The sequence below is a fragment of the Ooceraea biroi genome, chromosome 6 (genome assembly GCF_003672135.1).
Source record: "Ooceraea biroi isolate clonal line C1 chromosome 6, Obir_v5.4, whole genome shotgun sequence".
NCBI classification, from domain to species: Eukaryota; Metazoa; Arthropoda; class Insecta; order Hymenoptera; family Formicidae; genus Ooceraea; species Ooceraea biroi.
In genome coordinates this window covers 5,786,423-5,798,585 of record NC_039511.1, presented here as the reverse complement: position 1 = coordinate 5,798,585, position 12,163 = coordinate 5,786,423, and the positions used below count along the sequence as shown (strand labels likewise).

General features: G+C 40.3%; 1 protein-coding gene across 1 annotated transcript in view; it reads left to right on the top strand.

The window, feature by feature from the left end:
* The window catches only part of LOC105286657 (titin), a 119,348-nt gene that overhangs the window by 17,096 nt on the left and 90,089 nt on the right, over positions 1-12,163 (top strand). Inside the window, 15 exon segments of the mRNA XM_026970173.1 lie at positions 41-325; positions 674-854; positions 1,006-1,220; positions 1,310-1,594; positions 2,342-2,516; positions 4,077-4,414; positions 4,536-4,764; positions 4,953-5,150; positions 5,235-5,438; positions 5,554-5,717; positions 5,905-8,700; positions 8,996-9,185; positions 9,986-10,663; positions 10,958-11,143; positions 11,403-11,909. Coding sequence (XP_026825974.1) covers positions 41-325; positions 674-854; positions 1,006-1,220; positions 1,310-1,594; positions 2,342-2,516; positions 4,077-4,414; positions 4,536-4,764; positions 4,953-5,150; positions 5,235-5,438; positions 5,554-5,717; positions 5,905-8,700; positions 8,996-9,185; positions 9,986-10,663; positions 10,958-11,143; positions 11,403-11,909 — 6,631 coding nt within the window.

The window sequence follows — 12,163 nt, the reverse complement described above, 5'->3', positions numbered from 1 at the left end:
TACATTTAAGGGAACATTTAATAATTCGATATTTCTGCAGATTCAAACGGACGGCGCTCGAACGTGCTTGACCATTATGGAAGCTTTTCCGAAAGATGCCGGCTGTTACACGGTGATCGCCAAGAACGAAGTTGGCGAAGCCACTACATCCTGCACCGTTTCCGTAAAAGGACGCTTGCTTCATGAGACAAGTGAATCCGATTTTGTCTGCAGTGATGGAGAACCGGCAGTACCGAAGTTTCAGTTACCCTTGCGGGATCTTAAGATCCAAGAGGGACGATCAGCTAGGCTGGATTGCGTGATCGTGGGTCAGCCTGAACCAGAAGTAAATTTGTTTCTTGTTCGGAATTTGTTGCTTTCTTCATCACTTGCACTAATAATTTGACAGTCACGCATAATAAATCAGTTTGTAGAGTTTTGCAAATTACAAAAATATGGAGGCTTGAAAGTATAAAATAAAAGTATAAAGTATAAAATAAAAATTAATAATTTTGTGGTAGGTGCAGATTTATAAAAAACAAAAAAGAAAATATACAATATGCGTGACATATTTTTGCTAAGCAAAGAAAGATCAATGCAAAGAAATCATCACGTGCACTACATGTCATTCAATGCAAATTAAAATCATTTATCTTATAATTACTCTTCTAATCAATTTTATGACCATTTCCAGGTAATTTGGTATCATGATGAACAGCCTGTGAAAGAATCGTCGGATTTCCAGCTACTTTTCCAAGGTGACAGATGCTCGCTGGTAATTCATGAAGCTTTCTTGGATGATGCCGGTACATATAAAGTAGTCGCCATTAATTCCGGCGGTGAAGCTTCTAGTCAGTGCACATTAACAGTTACACGTATGTACCTTTTCAAGAGATACATGTATTAGATTGTAACATGTATTCGTTATTAAAACCACTGAACAAATGAATATATTTTATAACCCAATATTTGAAAACGTTTGATATAGCGTGACTTGTTGATACGTAATAACACTTTCTTGTATAGCGGCGTCTCATGTCTCAGATGTAATCGGCCGAAAACATGAACGAAGAGAAATAACCGTCAGCGGTTCGGCGCCGAAGTTCGTCAGACTTCCGACGGATTTACTCGTGGCTGAAGGCGAAGATGCCGTTTTCGAATGTGCCGTAACTGGAGAACCCAAACCCGACTTGAAATGGTTCTCGGATGAAGGAGAAGTCATTCAGAACGACAGAATACTAGTAAATATTTTGTTTAAACACAAACTATTGTAATATTTTAGCACTTAATAGATGATTGTAATTAAGTGACTATTTTTTAATCATCGCAGATCAAGGAAAAAGAAGATGGAACAAGAATCCTGAAGATTTCGTCGGCTATACCGGAAGATAAAGGCAATTACGTAGCAAAAGCTGTAAATGTGCATGGCGAGGCAAAAGCTTTCGCTAGATTAGTCGTGCGATCACTTGGCGATTTTAAGAGGAATGAGGAGTTTGTACAGATGGAAGAAAAGTTGATTCGGCCAACGTTCAAAGAAACATTTGAGAACAGAAAAGTACGCGAAGGAATTTCAACAAAATTCGAATGCATCGTTACTGGCAAACCTTCTCCTAAGGTAAAACATATATATGATACTATTTCTTTTAAAACTTCTTTATAAACATAATATTATTAAATATAGTTTCCTGACAAAATAAGCTTCGTCAATATTGCTATGTGAAAACAGAAATGCTAGAGTGAAAAATTGAGATTCGCAAAATTTCGCGGAAGACGATTTCTTCTCGTTAATTATGATACATAAATTATAATATCAATCAGCGTGTATTCGAAAATATCAAGTAGCACGTATTCACGCGTAAAAATGTTTACGAATTACGAACCGTACAAACAAGCATGAATCACAAGAATCACTTAAGTCATGGTACCTCGAGTTCTGGTGCTCTGAGATTTTTCGTGGACCACGTAAACAACGTCCAGATGAGACGAGGTTGGCCAGCTTGTCAGGAGGTAACGGGGCAAGAGTAATTCCGTGCCCGCGACGAGTTATATTTAAACGCGAACAATATACCTCATATGAAAAGCGCAGACACGATTGCAGTTGCGCCGCGGAGTGTAAGGTGGAACCTCCGACGCGGTGCGATACGCCGTGGTCTTGACACACAGGTACCGCATACTTTGTTACCGTGTTTCCCGCATTTCCCTCTTATCAAATATACAAATTGTCAGATTGACCGCAGAAAATGCAAAAAAGCTCGTGCACATCGTCGATGCACGTGCATGCCGCGTTTGCATCGCGTTTCGTTTCACTCGGCTAAAATTCCCTCATGACAGATATCACGTTAGCGAGATCTGTTTCTTCCAGATTCAGTGGTTGTTTAATGATCGGCCGGTACATGGAAAGGATTTCCTAGTTTCCGTCAGCGGAGATCGACAGGTTCTCACGATTCCTGAGGTGGGAGATGCACATATCGGTACCGTTTCTTGTGTAGCGGAGAACGCGGCTGGTAAAGCGATCTGTAGTGCTAAAGTGGAAATTGGTGAGTTTAACGCGCTCGTACTGCCATGCACGTATTTTCATTGCTATTGGCATAACACTTGGAATAACACTTTTAACAAAGCTGTGTCATGATTTTGTCATGGTTCCCGTTTTTCTGCTTATTTTTTCAACGACTGGTTCAAAATAATATTGGAAAGTGCAACGAGTCACGAGTTATTAATACTCGCATCACCCAGTCGGATGTGGCACATTTAAAATTCTCAGCGAACGATATACAGATGGAATTGCCGTTCTATGAGGGAAAGAAATCGAGTAAAACTACCCACTCGGCTTTGAAATCTGATAGCATCGTTTCTGCTTTGCGCGAAATGCTTTCGCTCTGACATACTTGTGCAAGCTTACTAACTACTTTTATATGTTGCAATTTATAGCGTGACCTGAATATATAAATTCACGGCGTGAGCCATTACACACTTCTCTTCCTCTCGCGATGAACATTCTTCATCAAGTGATACGAAAATTGCTAAGGGGATGAAGTTTTATTTTATGAAGGAAAGATTCCAGAATATTTCTCAAAGACGACGAGTCATTCTTCTGTTCATCTATCTCACTTTCTCTCATCGCGTACGCGTGAAAACCATGTTATTTTTGTCAGCGCGAATACTCAGCGCATAGCCTGGTCCTGACTCGCTAACGCAAAGAATGCATTTTCGTAGAGACAGTATCGTTTCCGTTACATTTCATTTTATTGAGTAATTTTCAATGCATGTGCGTTTTAATGCGTTTCAATGCATGTGTGTTCATAAATCATTTTATGATTTATAGAATTTTTTATAGGAAAGCAAATTCAACTATTAAAATGCAGAAAAACAAATCGGTTTACTAAATTCTGATCATCATTCAACTAATTATATAGAAATACGTAAAGATTTTTAAAAAATTGGAATGCAATCTAATAATATCTTTATTTCATTAAATTTCCTCTATTTCATTAAATTTAAAGAATAAGAAATGAAATATAGGTAGAAATATATAAAGGAAATATATAAAGATATAAAGATGCAAAGATGATATCACTTATATATGGACAATGCACGCGTATCATTAAAATGCGTAGAGTGACAACGATAAATTGGGACGATGGTCTTGGGTTATATATTGCATCCGAGTGCTCGATTCACCTATTACTAGGTGAACGATACTATTTCTGTCGTGGATCGTAGGCAAAGTATTTCGTTACTTCGCTGGGGGCATTTCGACTGTGCGATTGATGCTCCAGTATATTCTTATCTTCGATATCTTAAATTCTCTTAAGAAAGAAAAAAGAGTTTGTATTATGTTAACGAGAATTAAGTTTCATTTAATATAATTACATAAAAATTACGGTTTCATAGTTCTAAAATTTGAGAAAAAAAGAAATATCATAACAAGATAATTTTAATAATAATATTAATTTAATAAAAATAAAATACTCTGTAACATCAATTAGATATTGTTTTTCTGTTAATTATAAAATGTGTTATCGTTTCTTGTAACATATTTTATTATTAGCTGCATAAGAATATATTCGCTTTATTGACTTAATTGGCTTAACTTTCAGATAGCGAATCGGCTAAACAGGCTACAGGTGAAGTCGAAAAGGTGCTCGAATTAGTTCCACAGTTTGCAGATATCATGCATCCTGCAAGCACTAGCGATAAACACTTCTCCAGCGAAAAGACGTATCATGAGGGTGGTAGTGAAAGTCAAGTACTAACCAAGATGTCATCTACCGTCACGCATTCTTCAACAACGTCTACGAAAAAGGAGTTTGTATCATCTACCATGAGTTCCACTTTATCGCAATCCGGGCACGAACCTACTAGCGTTTGCACGAAAACAACTGTGCAAAGCTCGGAACAGTCCACCTCGGAAAACGGAGCACCACCTGTCGTACAAGTAAATATGTTAAATACGTCTGCATTATGTATTTTTGTGAAAGTAGTAGTTGTCTTATTATGTCAAACATTCTCGAACGTACGATTGTCGTGTGATATTAATTAAAACTGTTATCTTTCAGTCTCATAAAATCGAAGAGTACGAAAAGATCGTGCAAGAACGACCTGGCGAATTGCAACAGGAGAAGACCGTCGTCGTGTCCGAGGAAACGGAAGGCATGAAACGCGATGTCAAGGCGAGTCAAATTCAAAAGCCATCTAGGAAACCAATAGCACCTAGGTTTGTTTCGCCAATTACGGGGATGATCGTGGATCAAGGCGAAGATGTAATCTTCGAAGGTATCATCGATGGTGAGTATACTTCAATACTTTAATCCTGTAATTTTTCTTAAAAAAATTTAATAATTATGGTTTTATATCATCATATATTTTTTAGTCATATATTTATTTTCTGTTTTACAATTTTTATTATACTTATTATTTATTACTACATTGATTACATAGATATTGTATTTTATTGTTGTATTGATTTATTTCAGGTTTTCCACAACCGACGATTCTGTGGTCAAAGAACGGTCAAGAATTGACATCGAAGGATAATGTAAAAGTTACTTTCGCTCATAATCACGTGAAACTGGAGCTGAAGAATGTCAACGTGAAAGACGCTGGACGTTATACTTGCACGATCAGTAATGATGTTGGAAGTGCCAGCAGCACGGCTGATCTCGTTGTTAAGAGTAAGTGTACGAATCGATCAACAGTCAGACACGCAATCTGCAATTTATATTATAAATTGATTTATTGCTTATATACAATTTTAGAGACGATATTCCCCCCGGTTTTCGGCAAACGCCTCAAAGCTCAAGTAGTGAAAAAGGGAGATCGCGTTATCATGGAAGTAGAAATCACCGGCATACCCGAACCCACGGTCACGTGGTATAAAAATGATGTGCCGATCAATGAACGACCACCTGAATTGAGAATTATTCAACAGGGAAATTGTTACACGTTAGTTATAGACAAAGGTATATTTTTTGTCAAAATCATTTCATAGCTTAATGAATTTTTATACGTTTTCCTCTTTTCCTATAATCTTTAAAATTTTTGGTAGTAAAATTTATTATTGTGTTTACATTACAGCCAAGGAAGAAGATGCCGGAAAATACATGGTGCGAGCGACGAACGCTGGTGGCGAGGCACAGAGCATTGCTGATATTGCGGTTTTCGAGCCGAAACCCGAAACTATGGTAGAGGTGCATAAAACTGTTGTATACGAAGGCATCCAGGGTAAAAGTGTCGTCCAGGTAATTTACAATTTTTATTACTTCTTTTATTATTTATCTAATATTATATTATTTATTATATCTTTTAAAGAACATCTATTGCATTATTTATTCCCTAGATCATATAAGATAGCTTAGAATATTTTCTATCTGATGATACTTAATCAAAATTAATTTATAAATGCTTGTGATATTATATTGCACTTAGTCCGAAGGAAAAAAAGAAGAGATATCATCAGGTACCTTTATGGGCGAGCCAACAACGACAGTCCAGCCAAGTACATTGCTTAAGCCAATTACGACGCTGGCTAAGACTACGATCGACACCGTGCGAAAGATCGACGAGCCAGAAATAAAGGCTAGCAAATCGGAAACGATTTCGTCTATAATCGAATCCCACGAAACCGAAACGAAATCAGAACAGAAGTTTCATATGAAACTGGAGCATAAGACTCCATCCCTCATGGAGTCTAAACTTCGAACCGAACAAACAGTCACAAAGAAGGAGGTTGAAAGAGATATCGTGGAGCCCCTGATAACGACAGAACAAAAATCGTTGATTGAGAATGAAAACGTGGAAACCTCCACAATTGCAAAGAAAGATGCATTGAGCTTCTTTGAGTCCATTACGAAGGAAAGTGACAAAAAGGAGACAGTGCCGAAAGGGCCAAAGGAAATGATCAAACTGACAGAGGACGGACAAGTTCAAGAAGCGACAGTCGGAAAACTAATGAAAAGTTACGAGCAAGCGACAACTATTCAAGAAATAAAAAAACCGGAACCAAAACCATCCGAATTTCAAACAACGAAAAAGAGTGTTCAGGATATTTTCACCAAGCTGGAGCAAGGATCATCGCTTTGCGGCGTGGAGAATAAGTTATTCGAGTTCCCATATGAAAGTCCTAAGTTGCCGCTGACGGAAATCAAAAGAACGGAAGAAAAGGTAATTTCCGAGACACCTATGTCACAGTTACGAATTCAAACGGAAAGCTCCGAAACAATGATGAGTAGCTTCAACTTGGTACCGGAACCACCTCCTGAAATATGTTACATGCCGAAACCAGAGGAGGCGAAAAAAAAACAACCCGATGTGTTCGTCAAGGCGAAGCAGCTGCAAGAATCCTTCGACAAGACGCTATCCCCTATAGATGCCCCGATTGGCGGTGTGAAGATCTTCCCCACACCTGTTCTGAAAACATCGGAACCACCAATAAAGCCAGCGGAACCTGTTTCCGCATTTAAAATACTACCACCCTTTGAACTGGAGAAGAAAGAAGCATTTGAGGAGACATGCATGAAGAAGGATGCATACGAGAAGAAAGAAAGTAAATACTTCAAAGAAGAGAAGATGGAGCCGCAGAAATACATGTCAACGTCAACGTCTATCTTGCGAAGTACATCTCCTATCAGACCGTGGTCATCATCATCAGATGTGGAAACCAAGTCACACGTGTCCACCGATTTATCGGAGTATAGATATCACTCGGCTGCCTCTAGCCAGGAAATTTTGAGAGCAACATCACCCAAACCATCCGCAGACGCACTAGCGATGGAAAAATCCTGGGCAAAGAAATGCGCGGAATCAAATAGGAAGTCCTGGCCACCTCAAGCTGAATCTACCCAGAAATCTACCCTGCGCGAGTGGAATGTTCCTGCCGATGAATACAAGAGCTCTTCGCGTGAATTTAGTCAAAAAATTGAGGAAACGCCGCAAGGTGCACTAAAGAAAACTACCACGGAATCATCTGCTAATGTAGAAAAGCGCTCGTGGTCCAGTAAGGAAGAATTTATGGAAAAGGTAGTGCAAGAGTCACCGCCAGCGCCAAAACTTGGTCCAATAATCTATAATGCTGAGACCATTAAAGTTGATCATACTGTAAACACCATTCAAGAGAAAGCTTTATTTGAAAAATACATCAGCGAGTGCAACGTGGAGAAGGAAGAAACCATGCAAAAATTCGAAGATTTTAGCTCGAAACGCTGGACGAAAGATGAAGAACTAAAAGCACCCGGTTTGGTAAAGAAGATTGAGCCAGCTGTGAAACCGCTCGTAGCATCGCGTCAACTAACAGAGCAGGAAGTGGACTCGATCATTCTGAAACCAGCTTCACCTCCGGAAATTGGATATATTCCACCACCCATCATAAAAGAGAAAACAGTGTCGGAGCATATCACAAAAGTGGAAAAGAGAGAAGAACCACCGGTACTTCCACCGAAAGACGTACGCATTACGCCCCCGCCTATCCCGTCCAAACAACCTGTGCAAGCGGCACCAGTTCCAACTAAGTTTACTAAAGCTTCATTTAGTCACGAGAGTGACTACGAGTCCGACTTCGACAGTCGTTTGAAAGCAAAATGGAGACCCTATGAAAGCGATAGCGAAGAACCGCGTTATCGAAGAGTTAAAGCACCTGCTCTAAAACAACCGACGAGACCAAGGTCCACTGAACCCGAACCACTTCCGCCCTCTAAGTTTGAAACTCCTGCACAATTCACGGGCCCGTCTCCATCGTTCATTACCACGGAATCCTCTGAGAAAATGAGAAAGATAACGTTTAAGCGCCATGAAAAAGAATCTAAGCAAGTGCAGCAGCAACAAAGCCCGATTCCTCTGAAACCTGGCTCTCCGCCGATTTACGTGCAACCGAGCACGAAGAGCTCCGCGCCGAAATCTCCCTCTACCAAAAAACCGGAATCGCCAAAGTTCAAAGTGAAGGTTTTCCAGCAAGAAAGCGGTTACATGGCTGATACCGACGAGCCATTCCAGCAGAAGGCTTCCTTCACGACGACACAGAAATCTTTTGGGAAACGTGACGGTTCCTCAACGATGATGCACTCGGAGAGCCGTACCACATGCATGGAAAGCAGAACGAAATCCTTCGAAAGCCGCACTTACGAAAGCGATCATGTGCGAAAAGAAGAAACCTCTTTCGTCTCGCCATCTATCTGTCCGCAGACGCCTAAAAGCATTCAGCAACAACGCAGCAAATTTGAGTCCGCGAAGGTTCGAGATGTGATATGTGTGTCATGCGTTGCTTTAATTAGCATGATTTCGTGCTGGCCTGAGAAATTAATCCATAAGATGCAAATCATAAATAGCGATAGAATATAGTTAATACAATATTCTATAGTTTGTAAATTTTAATATTATTATTTAATGTGTGTATTAACCATGTATGGAATGTGTTAGAAAATTATATGTATGCAGTTTTTATTTCTCTATATATTTTTCATGTGTTTCTTATATAAACATATATGTATATTTAAATTTGTTAACTAGATTATATATATTTTTACAGAAAACGGAGCATTCCATGGACCAGTTGCACAGAAAATTGGGACCAGCGGAAAAAATCCTATCAGTCTCTCCGAGTCCTTCGAAATTTGTGAAGGCTGACTTCCGCGAGAGTGACTATGAGAGCGATTATGATGGCAGAACACCGCCCTGTCCTACAATTAGTTCCACGAAGTTTAGTGTTACTGATTCAGGTATTATGTTGCTGAAATTATTCTGATCTCCAATTATTCCAGTGTTCCATACTTTATAAAAAAAGTCCATCATTATATCAATTAAAAAAAGATATTTAATACCTTTATCGACTTGCATATATCGTATTAGAATATGTTATACCGAAATCATTCTGCTGTAAATGTGCAAACAGTACATAAGTAAAACAGTAGTTGGCTGTGGTAAAGCGTGCATGATTACCGTTCAATCCCGATTACATTAATAATTCTATGCATTTCTAAGTAGAAAGTAACTGGAGGCTAACTTCTTAACGGGCAGGTTCTCAACTTTACTTTTTTTTCCAGCTAATGACGTGTAGTCCTCCCGGCAAGCTTTACGTACAAGACAAGTTCTCATATCTTCCTGCTTTTGTGTGCTTTCTCCTCTTCTTTCGGCCGTTTCCTCCACTTACTAGTTGTCGAGCTTCGTTCCTTCTTTTAACCGCCACGTTTATTTCTGCATAATACGGATCCGCTTTCTACGGGGTATGCCTTCCACTCTCTCGTTATAACCGGTTTCATCATCGTGAGATCGAGAAAAGTCCGAGACATTGTCGGCATCTAATTGGCGGACGTAATATTTAATTTAAATTAAATTCAAAACTTATCATGTTCTGATTATTCGGACTTAACGAGATCTGTGTGAAACCGGTCGCTATTACTCTATCAGCATAGAAACGTATCTGCTCTTGACGCTATCTCCTTTCGTTACGCTCGGTTCTCGAGCTGTCCTTTGGGAACCGTTTGGGATCGAGGTCACCCGGACAAACTTTTCTACATAGGGAAACATCGCGAGCAACAAGCAATGGTCGCACCAGCTAAGCCGAAAACGGTTCTCCTACCCGGTTCACCACCGGAAATCGCGTACGCGCCGCCTCAACCGCAGCAATTTTACGAGGCGCGCACAAGTATGCCGTTCACCAACGCGGTGGGTACAGAGACGAAGAAAACTGTGAGGATGGACGAATCGACGGAGAACGCTAGGAGGATCGTTACTGTCGAGCAGACGAGCCGGGTCATCAAGTTCGGCGACACCAATGCTGCGCCCGTTCAGAAACAGCAATCGCACTATCGCGTGCCAATGCCGAAGAAATTTTTACAAGGACAATTTCGGGAATCCGACTATGAGAGCGACGTTGATTCCAGCAGAATTCGGCCAAAATGGGCCCCAGCGGATAGTGACACGGAAGAGCCGCATTATCGAAAAGTTCAAGCACCCTCTTCGAGGAGATCGTTGAGTGCACCAGTCAGACAGCATGTCGCATCGCCAATGGAATTCGATACCGGTCCTCCAAAGACGTCGCTCACGCAAATCCGTCGTGAAGATACGGACAAAAAAATCGATATCCAGAGATACCAACAGCAAACGGCTATCGGAAAAGTCGACGGCGTTCTACAGCCCGGTTCACCACCCGAGTACGGGTACATTTCGGGGAGCGACGTGAAAAAAGCAACAGATCGTAAGAGCATTATCAATGTCTCAATGCTTTCATGTAGAAAACGAATGATAAAGCACGAGAAAATTATGTCAAGTACTCTCACAATCGCCATTTATTTTATTTATTTTTGTTCTGTTTATTTAATCGTTTGCTCTGTATTTAACCATCGATTTTTCTTTTTTTTGACTTTTTCTTCTTTTGGCATTTTGTTTTATAAGCTGTTCTCTTTACTTGTGGATGCGTAGATATTTTTTTGTTGTCCATCTGAAAAGATAGGGCCATTATTCCGTAACACAAAATTCTGAACATCTGCAGAAATCGCGACGCGTCACATAAGTGATATGACAAGCAGCTTCAAGTCGAGAACCGAGAAATTCGCGAGTGATATCCAGTCGGACTTGAGGCAGAGTAAACCAATACTGAAGCAGCCCGTCGACTTAAGGACCACCGAAAGTGACGAGCCAAGAACTTATAGAGAAGAATCGCGAGTCTCCGAACACGGTAACAGAATTATTATTTTATCTTAATCTAAAAGACAGATACAGTTCATCTTAATTGCGTGACACACTTACTTTATATACGTACATATTATACAATCAACATAAAAATATAATACACATACATGCATACACATACACACATAGGTACACGCATAGCTTTATAATAATGTATTCTTACGCTCTAAGCGTAGGTCGTGTCGCATAGGTCTAGAAATAAATTACACTTGACGCAATAAGCATGTAATACTCGTCACAAACAGGAACGAAACAAATCGATCCGGATACTGGACTCATATACTTCAAATACGATTTTGGCTACGAATTCGGTATCGTTTTACCCGGTGAGGGTAAGAAAACCGTTGAAAGCAGTAAGAAAACCATCAAAGGGCAGAGACGTGCCAGCGATATAGAGGTACCTATAGTTCATGAGTTCACTGAGAAAAAAGCGAACGGTTTCACGAAGAAAGGCACGTCCTTGAGCCGCCAGAGCAAGCCGGCAAGCAAGTTCGGTAGCTCGAAGACAGTAAAGTGGGATCCAACGTCAGAGAGTGAATTCTCCGAAGTCGAAGACACAAGAAATCTCGGTAAGAAGCAATTGGGAATGGAGAGCTCAATGACGCCTCCAAGCCTTGTCATACCCAGCTCAGTATCACCGTCTAAGTGGGATCGCATAACGCCCAGCCCGCTGTCTCTAAGTCCAAGCCTGCCGAGCCTATCTCCCAGGCATAGTAGCGCCACTGGACCACCCAGCAATGTGGATTCAGCAGGTACATACCTGCCAGCGAGAACTCGTGTTGCCTTCATCGATTGCTTCAAGTAGTTTCATCTTGCTCTGCTTTGAGCGTTCTTTGTACTGTTTCTTTCAATTTCTTTCTTTTTCAATTTCCACTTAAGCCTCTTTTTTTGCTGATGCCGATTCTGTCGTGATGTGCGTTAAAACGCTATTCTCCTGCTTCTCTCGCACTCGGATTTTTCTCGGAATTTCCCTAGCTAATTTATAATTTAAAAGGTAATGATTCCG